We start from the raw sequence: 16,562 nt of genomic DNA, 5'->3' as shown, positions 1-16,562 counted from the left end.
CGACAGTTCGATTTATTAACTCAATCTACATTGGAGGCGGGTACCTCTTGACTTATCTTTTATGATATTGTCAATTAGATATGCATAATATTTTATAGTTACAAGTAATGATCATGTTTGTCTTTGTTATGTCACTGTTTGTTACCCATATCATGTTCTGTTGGGCGTTTGTTATATATCCATGTTTACGTTTCGTGATTATTGCCATGAGTACCTTAGTTCCTAGAGTAAGTGACATACCATACCTTACTAAGGTTAGGACTAGGTTCTGGATTTTATTATCTGGCATGTGTATCTATGTGTTTATATCATATCTGATCTGTATACTTAGACCCTTTTGTTTTGATCCATGTACATTGTTGGTACATATTTTATGGATGTGGATATGTACAGGACCTAGGTTGTTATACCATAGAGGACATGTATACCCTAGATCTGAGGATTTGACTTACTTGTACTAGGGCACACATTTTTATATATATATGTGGATTTGGTTCAGGATATCGTCATGCTTAGTGTCATGCACCATTCGCATGATTACATGCTGCGTGATAGTCTGCTCTGTTATTGTAAAGCATATCACCAGTTTCATCACTGTTCGGTGCTCCGTTGGTCCGCTCATGGGTAGCGTGACGCAGCGTGATAGCATGTCAGTTTTGTTCTGTTCGGTGCTCCGTTGGTCCGCTCATGGGTAGTGTGACGCAGCGTGGTAGCACGTCAGGGATCCCTCCCCATCATAGTGTATCGGGAGATGAGAGCATTGCGCTCCCCTATTATTGATTTGGGGTAGGAGTATGTGTGTACTCCGACAACATCCTGTCCATTCGGTCACTCATCAGGAGTAGTGACGTCAGAGTGCACGGTTGTCACAGCCCTACCCACTCAGTCTCTCCATTATGTGTGAGATGACTGACTGGCGTTAGGGGTGACCATGTCATTGGTATCATATGCATTTATTTCATTTATTTGCTTGTGTTTGCTGCACTTATATGCTGCATTTTGGTGGATGCATTTGTTTGACATGCATACAGGAGGCATATTGTGTATCTGGTTTGACGACCCTTTTATTCTGGATAGGAGTCTTGGTGAGTAAAATTTCCTCAGTTACCTTTCAGTTTTGCATATTTCCTATATATGATTAGAAAGCTGTATTCCATGTTTATTGCTGTTAGATATATCTTGCTAGGCATGTTTATTGGTATCCGCTGAGTTGTTGAACTCACCCCCGTGGACACTATCTTTTTCAGGTACTAGGTTGTTTATGGTGTCGCTTGGAGTATCCTGTCTGCTGGTCCCATGTCACCTCAGAAGATCTGTCTTCGCTGTTGTCCATTTGTACCTCAGTATTTTTGTATCTAGCTTGTGCTTCGATTTTATTTCCGGAGTGGTGTTTTGTGGTGTGGTGTAAGCTTAGCCGGCTAGCATGTCATATATTTTGGTTTTCTATTGTTTTTCTGCTGTGTTTTGGATTTTTATTCCAGCCGAGTGGGCTGATGATATAAACTGCGTGGATGACTTTGTGTTATGTTTTTTTTTTATTACTGTTATTATTCCGGCCGTGTTGGCCGAGGTATATGTGGCCCTGAGGGCTTTGTATAAATGTTTCAGATTGTCACTCGTACAGGAGAGGTGCTGTCGAAATTTCTTCGGACAGGGACTTCCCGGGGCGTGACATTATAACACTCAAATAATATTTTATAAATCATTGTGGTCGAGTGTTATAAATAACTCCTACATATTAACACCGTTTAATTATTTAAACGTGTTTAATAAGTGGGATTTATAGAAAAAAATTTAAAAATAAAATTTGAATATAAAAAATAAAGATAATAAATAAATCGTGAGATGTATAAATAATAAATATTAATATTAAAATGAGTATGAATACGTTTTAATAATAAGAGAAATGTTAATATAATATATATTTGACATGATAGTTATTATAACCGTTTAAAAAATATGGATAGTTTTTAAAAGGATAATAAACAAATGAAAAATACTCTTAGGACGGCTTATTTTTATTTTTATCCAATATATTATAATAATGATTTTATTTTAAGAAGGTTGAGAAAAACTGTCGGCGTCATCGATCTGCTTCCAGTACCATATGTCGCAGTTTTTTTTTCCTCGGATAATTTATAAAATCTGTCGCGAAGAAGATCTAATGTTCGGATCCGATGGAATCCACGGCTTATGACAAGACCACGGGAATCAATTTTGCAGCTCCATGTGGATACTTCATTAACACCGACGCTATTGCCAAATTCGTACTGTTGTGTGAAACTATGAGACTCCAATAAATAATTTATATAGATAAGATTTTTATAGAAAGTTTCTTTTAAGAAAATAAATTACTTCTTATTTTTTTTAATGTAATAAAATCCAATATTTTTTTAAAAAAATAGTAGATTTTTTCCCCTTTTTAAAACGTTAAAGTCGGTCTGCCTTATCTAGGCACTTTAATCATATTGGTCCAAATGAAGAGAAAGAGATTTATTGATGATATGAAAGATTTAAAATTAATTTTATTTATTATAATTTAGATAAAAATCAAAATAACACTCTAAATTAATTAAGTAAATTACTGAAAATGGCATTTTTAAAAATTAAAATGAATAGGATGTCATATTAGATATTTTACCTCGCAACTATCCTTACTTTTAGAGTTTTAGTTCTATTATAACAACTACAACGGATTATTATAATATATAAAAGTTAATAGATAGTTGTTATAATATGTAGAAATTATGCTATAATTATTTTAAAGAGATTTAATAAATTTATAATAATTTTGATGAAATTTATTTATTTTTAACAAAGTTAGTAAAAACTATTTTGATATAAGAATAGTCAAAGTCTATGATTTAAAATTTAAAATTTTAGTTAAATGACATTTTACATATTGTAACAACTATCAATTGGCATATATATTGTAACAATGACTAAATAACTTGTACATATTGTGACTAAACCCTAAATCTTATAATCCTAAACTTGAATACTAAAATAGTTGTATTCTCATGTTATAGTAGATACAAAATAATTTTTATATAATTTTTTATATTATAACAACTATCGATAGTAATAAATATTAGTCTCCGGAGCTATAGTAATATGGAAAGATATTTTGATTGTCACCTAGGTACTTACCGTTCGAATCATAGTTATGATATATTTGTAGGAATTTTTTCTCTAAATGAGACGCACAATCAATAGATGTTGGGTTTCTAGACTGTCCACTGTGCACACTTCTTGATTTATCCTAGTGACCAGTAAAAAAATTTTGTGGGGCCAGTCTGGTCATCCCGAGATTAATCAATGAAATTAAATTGATTTATCATTTTTTATAATAAATATTAAATAAGTGATATTTTGAGAATAAAATATTTAATTAGTGTCCTTCTATTTTTTTAATGTTTTTAAAAGAAACGCTCTTATAATAATTTATATAATTTAAAACGTCTTTTTTTTAATATATATTTTTTCCTTATAATTTTACATCACTAAATAATAAAAATATCAAATAAATAAATAAAAAATTTCATAGGGTACCGCACGACTGCGACTAGTAAGCTGTCGATCCTGCCACTTTATGCATTTCCCATAAATAATATAATACGATTCGTTCAATGCCTATAATTAATCTTTGACTCCTGTCGTAACTATTTTTATTTTTATTTTTTATATTTCTATAAATATTTAATATACTCCTCGCTCTCACGCTTCTTTTGCTTGCTCTCCTTCTCCACTCTCCAATCTCCATGGCTGCCCCTTCTCTTCTTCCGCTGCTTCTAGCTCTCACCTCACTCTCTCTACCAACCATCTTCTCGTCCTCTTCCTCCTCGTCGTCGCCGTGCTCTTTCCCGGCCATTTTCAACTTCGGGGACTCGAACTCCGACACAGGCGGCATGTCGGCGGCCTTCTCCACCGTCTCTGCGCCCAACGGGGAGACCTTCTTCGGAGCGCCGGCTGGGAGATACTGCGACGGTCGCCTCGTCATCGATTTCATCGGTGAGCATTGCATTTACCGATCTCCACTCCGGCTTGTTCTTGCTTTCATCTGATCTAGCTGGGTCGAACCGATGGAATTGGGGGTAATTTACTTAACGCATCCGGATTATCACAGTTTTACGCTTAAATCGTGCTTGTTTGATGGTCGAGAAAAAAAAATTCGAGTCTTTATAAGGAAGATTTAACTGCTCAGATTCCTTTGCGCGTTAATTTTCTGTTAACAATTTGATTGTATAACCCTAGTTCCGAAAACCTAAGATAGGGCTATTGACTAAAGCAAGATTTACTTGCTCCGACAGCATTGTAAGTGGTGAGGATTTACTAGGGCTACCCTGATTACTGTCTTTGTTTATCTTACTGTGCTATTGGTTAGTCTATCATGTGTTCCTTGAAGATAGTAGATGAACTTACGAAAAGGAACCATTACAAGTTGATGCAACAACTTCATCGACGGAGTCTTTCACTTGCTGTGTTAGTGTCTTAGAATTGGGGAAAGAAAACGAGTATAGGGAGATATTATCCCTGGGGAAATTTTGTCTGTTTAACTGTCAAATGATGAGAAGGAATTGGAGGATGAGATACAACAACTTATTGTCTGGTATGGTTGCATGCGATTTACAAGTATGCGTAGTAGATTGTCCTGAAGTTCAATTATTGGCCTTCTTTTATACAATAAAAGTTGCATTTATTGGCATCATGTGGATTGGTCTCCACACTGACGGATTCTGGTCCCGTCAACCATTACATTTATTTTACAAGGATCGTGGTAACTTAAACCACTGATTCAACTTTGTCCCTAACTCATGCTTTATGGATATCTTTCTGCTCTTCCAACTTGGTTAGTTGGATGTCCAACACCTTGCATTATCTTGAAATGGTGGCATCTTACCACCTTAATCAACAAGTAATGACTCAATTTGTTGGATATAGAAGCTGAAGTTCATAAGATATGAAATCCTTCTGAATTCATTGGCCAAGTCCTCTGGAATGAAACGGTCATTTTTTTTTTTTTGTATTCTATCTTCATTTCCTCCTATCGTTAGACTGAATAAATCGCCAAAAATGATTGTCCTATACACATATAGCAATGTAACATGTGTCTATATCATTGTTTGAATAATGCAGAGCCTTAGCATGATCGAAAATACATTGTCTTTGAAATGTGACACTTAAGTGCATACAAAGTGGTGTTTTTGACTAGGAGAGTCCAATTCGTAATAGAAGAATTTATAAGAAACAAAACAATTCCTCTGGATGTACCTTCTAATGACAATTTTGAACCTACAGCTCAGGCACTTGGACTTCCTTTTATCAGCGCATACCTTGATTCAATGGGAACAAATTTCTCCCATGGTGCTAATTTTGCTACGGCCGGATCAACCATCCTAAGACAAAACACAACTTTCTTCCAAACTGGTTACAGCCCCTTCTCTTTGGATGTGCAGTTCCACCAGTTTGAGCAGTTCAAAACTAGATCCCTGCTAGCTCACACCAACGGCAAGTACTGCACATCTATATACTTTTATTTTGATCTAAGAGCTCAAACAAAAAATTATACTGAACCTTGCTTTAAAACTTCTGGGTAATTGTAGCTTGGTTTTCGTGCAGGAGCCATCTTCAAAGATTTGTTACCTCCAGAAAAATACTTCTCGCAGGCTTTGTATACCTTCGATATTGGCCAAAATGACCTCACTTCAGGCTATGTCAGCAACCTGACAACTGAGCAAGTTAAAGAAACCATCCCTGTCATCCTCGGCAAATTTACTGATGCTGTCAAGGTATGAGGAAATGATACATGTTAGAAACACTTACTTTGTATGTACTGACTCTAGATATTGATGATACCTTGGAATTGAGCTAGTGCAGAATGTTTATCAACTTGGCGGGCGATACTTTTGGATCCATAATACAGGACCATTTGGCTGCCTGCCTTATGTTCTAGCTGGATACGCTCTTAGAGCTCCTGAGGTTGACTCTATTGGTTGTGGAGCTCCATTCAATGAAGTGGCTCAACGATTCAATGCTAAACTTAACAAAACTGTAATGCGACTCAGAAAGTCATTTCCTAGTGCCGTGTTCACCTACGTTGATGTCTACACCATCAAGTACTCGCTCATAAGCCAAGCGGAAAGGCTCGGTGAGTTCCATGATCAATACTAAATCAAAAGGGTTAGCTTAATTACATTTGTTTAGGCTTCTAATTTTTGTTTGAATACAACGAACTGTAGGGTTTGAACAACCTTTTGTGGCTTGCTGTGGGCATGGAGGGAAGTACAACTTCGACGTGCGGTACAGTTGTGGAGCTACAAAGAAAGTCCACAACACCAAGGTTATCATCTCAAACACATGCGAGGATCCTTCAAAGAGGATATGTTGGGATGGATATCACTACTCGGAGGCAGCTAACAAATGGGTGTTTGATCATATTGTGGATGGCGCCTTTTCGGACCCGCCAAATCCAGTAACAATGGCTTGCAGAAGGCAGTAGCCTTACCGAGAGTGACTTTTGCAAGCAGGTCGCCACTCTCCGGCCATGATTTCTTTTCTTGCGGTTCAATTTTTAGGAATCTCATGTGGCTTGGTCAAAGAAAAATCAAAAAAATTTGATTACCTTCTTGCAATGTTATTGTTGAATTCTACCTCAAAGGCAATTGATTAAAACTTTAATCCTTGACATATATTTGGTTATGAGGCTGATGGAACTGTAATTAGAATCAAGAAGAAGAACAGGAACACTGAAAACTACAAATGTGCGATTAAAATTAAAATCAATTTTAAGGACAAAAAATTGGCCACGATTATCCCTGCTCTTTCTACCAATTTTCGGCGCCAGTGAAACTGCGATAGCCACCTCCAGTCTTTGGACTACCATTAAAATTCCAGGCCGGTCCGGTCCGGTCGAGCCGAATCGGGTCGAGTGAAAAATGAGCCACGACGCCTACTGTTACAGACAGTTTGATCACGTATCGGTTACAATGGCGCATGTAACAGCCATCCAAGCCTTTCAGTATTGAGACTGCGGTGTTACGATGGGGCATGTAACAGCTATCCAAGCGTTACAAACCCAAGCCAGTGTGTTCTTGTGGTTTATACTATAAGAGGCCCTCCTTCCGTTATTCTCCAGTTGGAGAGATAGGGATAAGAAAGGGCATCCATTCCCAATCTCCTCTTCGCCGCTCCTCCCCCAATCCACCAATCTCATCGCCATGGCTTCCATCTCCACCACCATTGTTGGCGCCCAAAAAGCCCTCCTACCGGCTACCTCCTCCTCCGCCTCCAAGCCCAAGTTTCATTCGCTCACCGGGTTCCTCGCCTCTTCTTCCTCCTTCTCCACCTCCAGCCTCAGCTGCGCCGCCGCCTCCCGCCTCAGCATCCGCCGCCGGGCCAGCCGTCTCGTCGTCCGTGCCGCTCGCGGTAAGTACGAGCGCACCAAGCCCCATGTCAACATCGGCACCATCGGCCACGTCGACCACGGCAAGACCACCCTCACCGCCGCCCTCACCATGGCCCTCGCCGCCGTCGGAGGTTCCGCCCCCAAAAAGTATGACGAGATCGACGCCGCGCCCGAGGAGCGCGCTCGCGGTATTACCATTAACACCGCTACCGTCGAGTACGAGACCGACTCCCGCCACTACGCCCACGTCGATTGCCCTGGCCACGCTGATTACGTCAAGAACATGATCACCGGGGCCGCACAGATGGACGGCGCCATCCTTGTTGTCTCCGGCGCAGACGGTCCCATGCCCCAGACCAAGGAGCACATCCTCCTGGCTAAGCAGGTCGGCGTGCCCAATATGGTGGTCTTTCTCAACAAACAGGACCAGGTGGACGACGAGGAGCTACTCCAGCTCGTCGAGCTCGAGGTTCGCGAGCTGCTCTCCTCCTATGAGTTCCCAGGCGATGAAATTCCCATCATCTCCGGCTCCGCACTCCTCGCCCTAGAGGCCCTCATGGCCAACCCCAATATCAAGCGCGGGGAGAACAACTGGGTCGACAAGATCTTTGAACTCATGGACGCGGTGGACAGCTACATCCCCATTCCGCAGCGACAGATCGACCTCCCTTTCCTTCTCGCCATAGAAGATGTATTCTCCATCACTGGACGTGGGACGGTCGCCACCGGCCGAATCGAGCGTGGCACGGTAAAGGTCGGTGACACTGTCGAGATCGTCGGCCTTCGGGAGACGCGGACCACCACTGTCACAGGCGTCGAGATGTTCCAAAAGATTCTTGACGACGCGATGGCCGGAGACAATGTCGGGTTGCTTCTCCGTGGTATCCAGAAGGCGGACATCCAGCGAGGGATGGTGCTTGCCAAGCCTGGCACCATCACTCCCCACACTAAATTTTCTTCCATCGTCTACATCCTCAAGAAAGAAGAGGGTGGGAGGCACTCTCCCTTCTTTTCAGGGTACAGACCGCAGTTCTACATGAGGACCACCGACGTCACAGGCAAGGTCACAACCATCAAGAACGACAAGGATGAGGAGGCAAAGATGGTGATGCCCGGAGACCGCGTCCAGATGGAGGTTGAACTCATCGTGCCCGTGGCATGCGAGCAGGGAATGCGGTTCGCTATAAGGGAGGGCGGAAAGACTGTAGGCGCCGGCGTCATCCAGTCAATCATTCAGTAAATTATGCATGTAAGAAGATTATTTGGTTCTCTCAGTTTGCATGAACTATCCATGAATTGCTACCTTCTGCATAGTTACTCCTGCAAAACTTAGATTAAACACGAGCTTAGGTTGCTATCCGAGAAACCCTTGCCCATGCATTGTCTGATATTCTGCTCCTTGCTTCTTTGGAATTTCTATTTTTATTTTTTTGCTGCAATGCTCTGTCTGTCGCTGTGTTCATATGGCTAGCTCTTTTATGAACTCATTGCAATCTTGTCACGTAATTCAAATATACTTGCACTTGGATAACTATTAGTTTGTATGTACTTCTTTTGCCTCGATGGATCATGTTTAAAGTGTATAAACATAAAGTTTTGAAATGCGTCTTTAACCAAATTGCTCTTGAACTCTAATTCTAGATAGCAAGCAGTAGAATTACCAATCTCTTCTCACCTAATGCACTGATGATTGATTATATATGTGGACTCCATTGTTTCTGATACTTGGAACCTACTGAGCTTTTGCTGCCTTTAATGATAGAAAGTATCACAAACTACAAGTTCATTTGCCATATCCTTGTCCTCACTTGAACTTAAACAATAGAAAGATTTCCATTGTTGCTTTAGTCTGACACTTTGTATGTTGAGTAGTAATAAAATTTCACTCTTTGCAAACGAAAGAACTTTGCATTGAGGAATTCTTTAGGCCACTGAGAGTTTGTATATGCATTGTTTACAAATTTATGGAGCTTTTGTTGGGCTCAGTTAGAAGTATTATTATCGGCATTTTACTGGACCTACTGAATCACATATGCAGTTTTCGGAATTTTTAATTTTGCATACCTAACTTTCATAATATCCAAATCACGCAACCAATTTACGATGCCGAATTCAGATTTGAGATCATAATATATTAAGGAGTTTGGAGAAGTATATTGATTTAAATTTGAAGTGATTCAAAGTTTTAGATCCATTATTTGACGTTTTAGATAAAACTGATTGATAGACTTTGAGAACTTTGAATTATTTCAAACTATAACTAATGTACTCTTAATTTGCTTCTTAATGTATTTATTCTCTCAAATTTAAATTCTGTTGTGTACCCAAATCCTGTCTGCTTTTTGCGGACCAGAGGAGGACCACTTGTATGCATAGGTGGAGGCCATTATTCCCTATCAATACATGTAAGTGGCTCCCGCAAAAAGTGAACTAGAGAATCTGTCCTCTAAATTGACAACAGTGATTTTTAAATTTGTAAAAGTTTGATAAAATTTGTCACAAATCTATGGAAATGATACCCACTAATCAAGATCATCAATCGTCCCTAGGATTCCTTTGATTCAAAAAATAATGAACTTTTGAATTTTTGCATAGTGTAGTTCCATAAGTTAATTTTGTCAACTTTCGATGAAATTAACTCAGAATCTAGAGAATTCTAAATTACTTCAAATTAAAATTAATATACTTTTAGAAGTTTTCTTAATATATCTATTAATATACTTTTAGAAGTCTTCTTAATATATCTATGTCCTTAAATTTAAATTCAATAGCGTAAATTGAGAATAGTAAATTTTAAATCGATAAAAGTTTGATGAAATTTATTATAAGTTCATATAAAATCTATGACAATAATACTCATTAACTAAAACTACTAATGAGTTCATAGAACTCTCCTAATTTGAAAAATATCAAATTTTTTATTTTTCAAATAGTATAGATCATCAGCCAATTGCGAATGAAATTGGCTGATGGATCTAGAAAATTTTGAATCATTTTAAATCAAAATCAATATATTTTGAAAGTCTTCTTAATATATCTATGATTTTAAATTTGAATTTAATAACGTAAATTGAGATTTTTGATTTTTAAAATAGCTAGAGCACAAAATTTAAAGAAGAGACAAATTTTGAGAGCAGTTAAAAAGGAGGAGGGTTATAATGGGAATGTATTGCATACTTTGGGTAGTATGAAAGTTAGATACGTGGAATGATAAATTCTGAAATCTGCATGTACGATTCAATAAAATACCGGATTATTATTCTTATAATTTAATTAAAATATTGCTTAATAAATAGATATATATTTTTAGCATATTATAAAATATATGGAATTTTTAAAATATCAAAAATAAAAAATAATAGATATGATAAATATATAAGTATATATGTAATTGAATAAAAAGTAAAAAAGAAAAATTGAGTTTAGAATAATGTATTAAATTGAGCTTTTAAAAAGTAATTAAATTCATTACTCTTTAAACATAAACAAATTTTAATTAAAGCATATATTAATATAACAACTTATTCTTATCCCACTAGGTGGGGTTGGTTATATAAATCTTTTTACACCATTAGATTTTATTCTTTATTATATTATCATTTATATTTAAATAAATTTTATCTTGTGTAATTGTTACTAACTAAGTTTTTTTTTTTGTAGCTTTTCTCGTTTGATATGTGTATTTGTTATAGTTTTAGATCACCTAATATGGACATTTATTGGTCATCTAAGTAGATGTCTGTACTATCTTAAATGTATTTTTTAGAGTTTTTTTTTCAATAAATATAATTTTAACTTTTTCTCTAATATTCTCATTTCTTATTCTCATCATCTTATGTTTACACATCCAATTTAATATCTTCATCTCTATTTTCTGCTTATGTGCTCGAGTCATAGTCTAACATTCATTGTCATATAACATAGCATGTCTAATCGTCTTTTTGTAGAATATTCTTTTAAATTTTAGAGGTACTTTACGATAACATAAAACATCTTACGCTTTTCTCCATTTTAACCATTTCAATTATATTCTATGTATGATATCTCTCTCAATTTCTTCATTATTTTACAAACAAGATTCTAAATATTTAAAGCTCTCAGTTCTAGATAAGTCGTTATTTCCTATCTTAACAATTATCTCATTACGTCTAATATTGTTAAATTTAAATTTCATATATTCTGTCTTTATTCTATTAAACTAAATTAAAATATTTCACTTTTAGTCCTCCCGTCATGATTCTAATTTAACATTTATTTTTTCACGTGTCTTATATATCAAAATAATATTACATGCAAATAATATACACCACGATATTATATCTTGAATGTGTCTAGTGAGTTTGCTCATAATTAGTATGAAAAGACAAGGACTTAGAATTTGTTCTTGATATAATTCTATTTTTATTAGAAATACTTCAATTAATCTGTCTGAAGTCTTCACTTTGGTCGTTATATCTTCATACATATTCTTAATTAGTTTGAAAGATACATAGCTGAGTCGGTCACCATACGGTAGATTTGTAGAATTAATTAGTTTAATATATGTTATGCTAACATATCTCTTTTATAGAATTCTTCATATAATTTCTCTTGGAACTTTATCATAATATTTTTTCTAAATAAATGAATACTATGCATACTCTCAATATTTTTCAGTTAGTTGCCTAAGAAAATATATAATTTCTATTATCGATCTTCCATGCATGAATTCAAATTGATTTTCGATCATTGTGGTCTCCTTAATCTTATTTTCCATTACACTTTTCCAAAGTTTCATAGTATGAGTAGTTTAATACCCTTAGAGCATCTGCATCAGATACCCTATTCAAAGATTTTACCTTAAATTTTAGATAGGATAGCTAAAAAATTTTTACATCAGCTACCCTATCCATTCCCTAAATTATGCATTTATGAACAGTACTTCTCTAAATTTAGGGAATGAATTCCATTCCCTAAACATTATAAAGGAGAGAGAAGAAATAGAAATAGGGAAGCTGATATATGATGTTTTGAAAAGTGGATATCCAAATTTAATAAAGTAACTTTTTTACCTTAAATTATGCATTTTGGATAGGGAAACTGGTGTGGATGCTCTTATAGTTTGCATAATTTTGTACGTCTCACTTGTTCTTATATAGAGAATTATAGTACTTGCTGCTATTAATTAGATATTTTTTTATTTTCAATATCATATTAAATAATATTATAAATAATTTAATACCTTATTTCCCTAGACACTTTCATATTTAAATATCATCTGATTCAATGACTTTTCCATTGTATATTCCATTTAAAGCATATTTTACTTCTGAAGTTTGAATTCTATGATAAAAATTTATTTAAATTTCTATACTCATTTGACCTACTTAAATTACATAAGTTAAGTTGGTCACCTAAACTTTCATTAAAAAATTGATGAGAATACATTTTCCATTACTCTTTTATTTCTTTATTGTTTACTAGTATCCTATTGTATGTAGGATCGAAAAGCGCTAGAGGAGAGGGAGGGGAGTGAATAGTTCTCGTGGCTAATTCATTCATTTTGAGTAAATACGTAGTGGAAAACAAAGATAGACAACGCAAATACTAAGAATTTACTTGGTTTGGAGCCTGTGGCGACTACTACTCTAAGGCCCGTACGTGAGAGTGCTTTCGATGGACAATCACTAATTAATCGAAGGTTACAACAAGATTTACAGTTGAATTACAAGTAACTTTGAAATACAATAATACCAACGACTTAGAGAGATGAATCCTTAGCACAATCGTCGTCGAGGCAGCTTTCAAGCGTTGAGGAGGCGTTTTATGAGTAGTTCGAAGAAGTGGAACTTGTTCTAAATGTTGTTCTCAAGCTCTTGATCGAAGATGCTTTTATAGGCTGTTCCGGGCGCCCGGAACCCGTCCGGGTGCCTGGATCATGTGGCTCGGCCACTCCGCGAGCTCCATATCAGCTTGGCGATAACTTTTGAGTTCTGGGCGCTGGGACCGACTCCGGGCGCCCAGACCATCTTTTTCCAACTCCTTATTTTCTGTAAAATAAAGTTAGTTCAGACAAAAATAATATATCTAAACTGAAATTTGATAGTCTCTGACTGTTTGGTTCTGACTTTGAGTTTCGTCGAAACTCTAGGTTGAATCAACGCCTACTGTTCCCACTTCGAGGAACGCGTTCTCACCTACTCCTCTCAGGAAAAGTTACCTGTTGCTAGACCGGTCCTCCAGACTGACTGGACTTTTGCTCAGCGCCCGAGGCTTCCGATCTTCATGCTGGACGTCCGCTCCAAGACCCGTCCAAACTTCCACCCGGTCTGCGACCACCAGGATTTCAACCTAGAGTCCCCGACTCTAGGATTTTAACTGAAGCGCTCAATCCACCAAGTCTTTTCGCCTAAGGTTACCTCCCCCTAGGATCTACAGTTGCCGTCCTCTAGGGTTTTCCACCTGCCTAATCGCAACTAGGATTTTTCATCACTTAGGGTTATCACCCCCTAGAACCTAGGGTTATCACCCCCTAGGGTTTTCCACCTGCCTAGAATCCATTAAGACTTTTGCCTAAGAAGACTTAGGACTTTTCTTGCAAGCTTAATCAACTTTGTTAGATTACAAGACAACTTAACTTTGGACCCTTTGACATAATCAAAACACAGATTCGATCGTCTGGTGCTTCCCGCACTAACAATCTCTCTCTTTTTGATTATGACAACCTGGTTCAAAGTTAAGTAAAACATAATGATAATTAAAGGAATTTTAGCATGAGCATAAATACAATAATTTGTAAAAAAAACTTCCTTATGCTCCCTTTTTTCATAAAAATTATGTTTAACTCTTAACTTTTAACTTTTCTTTCCCCCATTGACATAAATCAAAAATAAAATAAGTAGAGAGAAAATTTGTTTAATATATATAGATAGTAAAAAAAAATTTACTCTGTTTAACTTTAAGCTCTCCCTGAAAGGTAACACTTAAAAACTTAGCTAATTTTTAAACGTTAAAAGTGACTTAGGTTAAAAAAAAAACTTAGCTAATCTTAAGTTTTGAAATTGTCTTAACTTTTTCAAAAAAAAAAAAACATAGCTAAATTTTAGCTTTGAAAATAATTACTTTTAAAAACACTTTATTAAATGCTTAGCTTTCTAAAAAGAAATTTTGACAAAAGTTTTGACTTTTTTAAAAAAAACTTGGTTAAGTACTTAGCTTAAAAAGTATTTTAATAAAAAAATTGATAAAAAAACTTAATTAAGTACTTAGTCTAAAAAAGACTTTGATAAAAACTTAGCTTAAAAATTTTTTTGATAAAAGGTTAGTTAAGTACTTAGCTTAAAAAAGATTATGATAAAAGCTTTAGTTAAGTACTTTAATTTTATAAATATTTTGATAAGGACTTAGTTAAAAGTATTTTTTTTTTCAAAAACTTATTCAAAATTATTTGAAATTATTATTTTTTTCAAAAATAGTTAAACAAGAAAACAGAACTTCTTTTTTTTTTAAAAAAAAAAACTTTGAAGTCTTGAAAAACATACTTTAATAAAATAAAAATTAATGTCTTAACTTTCATTTCACTCCCCCTTAATTAATGTCAAAATTTTAATTAAGTGATTTTAGTTTGGGAATCCTAGAATCTAAGCATGTAAAAAAACATAAAAATTATTATTTATTTTCATGATTTTCTATTTCATCCATTCTAGATTATCAGGTATGTTCAGCTTTATGAGTATGTACGAGATGAAGTTAAGTTAATCTTGAAGTTAATTTATCTATGATGATATTAAGGACTATTTAAAAAAAAAAATTAAAGTTCAATTTGGATTTCAATTGAATTTTGAATTTTAGAATATTTAAGTTTAAATTTTAAAATATAAGTTTAAATAGATTTAAATATTTGACAATAATTAAAATTTTGAAGATTTTAAAAATATATTAAAAATTAATTAAGTTTGAAATTATAAACTTACATATTAATTGTGATTTAAAAATTATTATCATTTAAGAATAATTAAGATTTTGAAAATCTAAGAATTAATATTTTAAAATTTAATTATGATTTAAAAATTAATAATCAAATAATTAAGATTTTTGAAATTCATTATGATTTTAAAATTAATTAGACTTTGAGATTAATTATGATTAATTTTAAACCTCAGCCTATGTCACCTTTTTCTAGATTTTCAATTAGGGAACTTTAATAGTTTTGTGAGATGGTTTATTTAATCTTCAATTTAAATTCTAATATAAGGATTGATCAATATTTGAGTTAGACTAAGGTTTAACGGTCAGTTAATTAAATATCTATTTCAATAATTGACTTTTAGGCTGTGACGATGCACTAAGCTTTCTTGGGTACGAGATCATCTACCACTTCTAGACAAAATCTTTTAAAGAAATTAAATATTTAATTTCCTTTCTGAAAATCCTAGGTCTAACTAGTCAAGTGTTAATCAAGCTTAAGTCCTTATCTACCCTAATCTTGATTAAGCAATTATTTGTTAATTTTAAGTTATAACTTTAAGTAGTTTTCAAGTTGTGTTTTAAGTTGAAAGTTATTAATTTATGGTTTATTGATTAGTTTCATAATTAAAAGACACTTGATTATAACTTAGTTTGTAGAGTTTAAGTTTTACCTTATACTTGTAATCCAAGTCTAGATTTTGTAATTTGGTTAAATTATTAACAATGTTTTCTAACTTATCAATTTTATCTTTTAAAATATTATTTTGTATTTATAATCTTCTAAGAGTTAATTTCTTATTTTTATTAAACAATTTTGAGTTATTCTTATTTGAATCAACTTTATTCATTACATTATTAGCATGCATATCTAATTTCCGAGAGAAATTTAAACTACTGCAATCAGGATTAGCTAGGGTACCGATATGTTTTGCAAAAATTAGATTTTCATGTAATGTAAATTTATTAATCTTGATTTCTCTCTTTGGATTCTTGGGTCTTCTTTTTGGACATTGACTTTTACAGTGACCCATTCATTTGCACTTGGAGCATTCAATGTGCTTCTTCTCTTTCTGGATTGATTTCTCCTTTTCCTTTGGTTGTCCTGACCGAATCTTACGAGTAGGGCACTGGTTTCTATAGTGTCTTCTCTCCCTATACTTAAAACAAGTTATGTGAAATCTACAATTTGAATTTACAATTTTACCTTTTG

At 34.7% G+C, this 16,562-nt stretch overlaps 2 protein-coding genes across 2 annotated transcripts; both read left to right on the top strand.

Moving 5' to 3' along the window:
* Positions 1-3,719: 3,719 nt before the first annotated feature.
* On the top strand, positions 3,720-6,687 carry LOC122004005 (GDSL esterase/lipase ACHE-like). Its single transcript, XM_042558959.1, has 5 exons — positions 3,720-4,011; positions 5,299-5,508; positions 5,620-5,789; positions 5,878-6,148; positions 6,240-6,687. The coding sequence occupies exons 1-5, from the start codon at positions 3,762-3,764 to the stop codon at positions 6,497-6,499; spliced, it is 1,161 nt and encodes a 386-aa protein (XP_042414893.1). The 5' UTR covers positions 3,720-3,761; the 3' UTR covers positions 6,500-6,687.
* A 444-nt stretch (positions 6,688-7,131) lies between these two features.
* On the top strand, positions 7,132-8,936 carry LOC122006621 (elongation factor Tu, chloroplastic-like). Its single transcript, XM_042562187.1, has one exon. The coding sequence runs from the start codon at positions 7,218-7,220 to the stop codon at positions 8,643-8,645; it is 1,428 nt and encodes a 475-aa protein (XP_042418121.1). The 5' UTR covers positions 7,132-7,217; the 3' UTR covers positions 8,646-8,936.
* The last annotated feature ends 7,626 nt before the right edge of the window (positions 8,937-16,562 follow it).

Source organism: Zingiber officinale, chromosome 7B (assembly GCF_018446385.1).
Source record: "Zingiber officinale cultivar Zhangliang chromosome 7B, Zo_v1.1, whole genome shotgun sequence".
Lineage (NCBI taxonomy): Eukaryota > Viridiplantae > Streptophyta > Magnoliopsida > Zingiberales > Zingiberaceae > Zingiber > Zingiber officinale.
This window is presented reverse-complemented; position numbering and strand designations above follow the sequence as displayed.

Coding starts and splice junctions, on each gene's coding strand:
- LOC122006621 (XM_042562187.1), top strand. CDS start 7,218: ATGGCTTCCATCTCCACCACCATTGTTGGCGCCCAAAAAGCCCTCCTA.
- LOC122004005 (XM_042558959.1), top strand. CDS start 3,762: ATGGCTGCCCCTTCTCTTCTTCCGCTGCTTCTAGCTCTCACCTCACTC. Junction 4,012..5,298: donor CCTCGTCATCGATTTCATCG/GTGAGCATTGCA, acceptor TTGAACCTACAG/CTCAGGCACTTGGACTTCCT. Junction 5,509..5,619: donor CCTGCTAGCTCACACCAACG/GCAAGTACTGCA, acceptor GTTTTCGTGCAG/GAGCCATCTTCAAAGATTTG.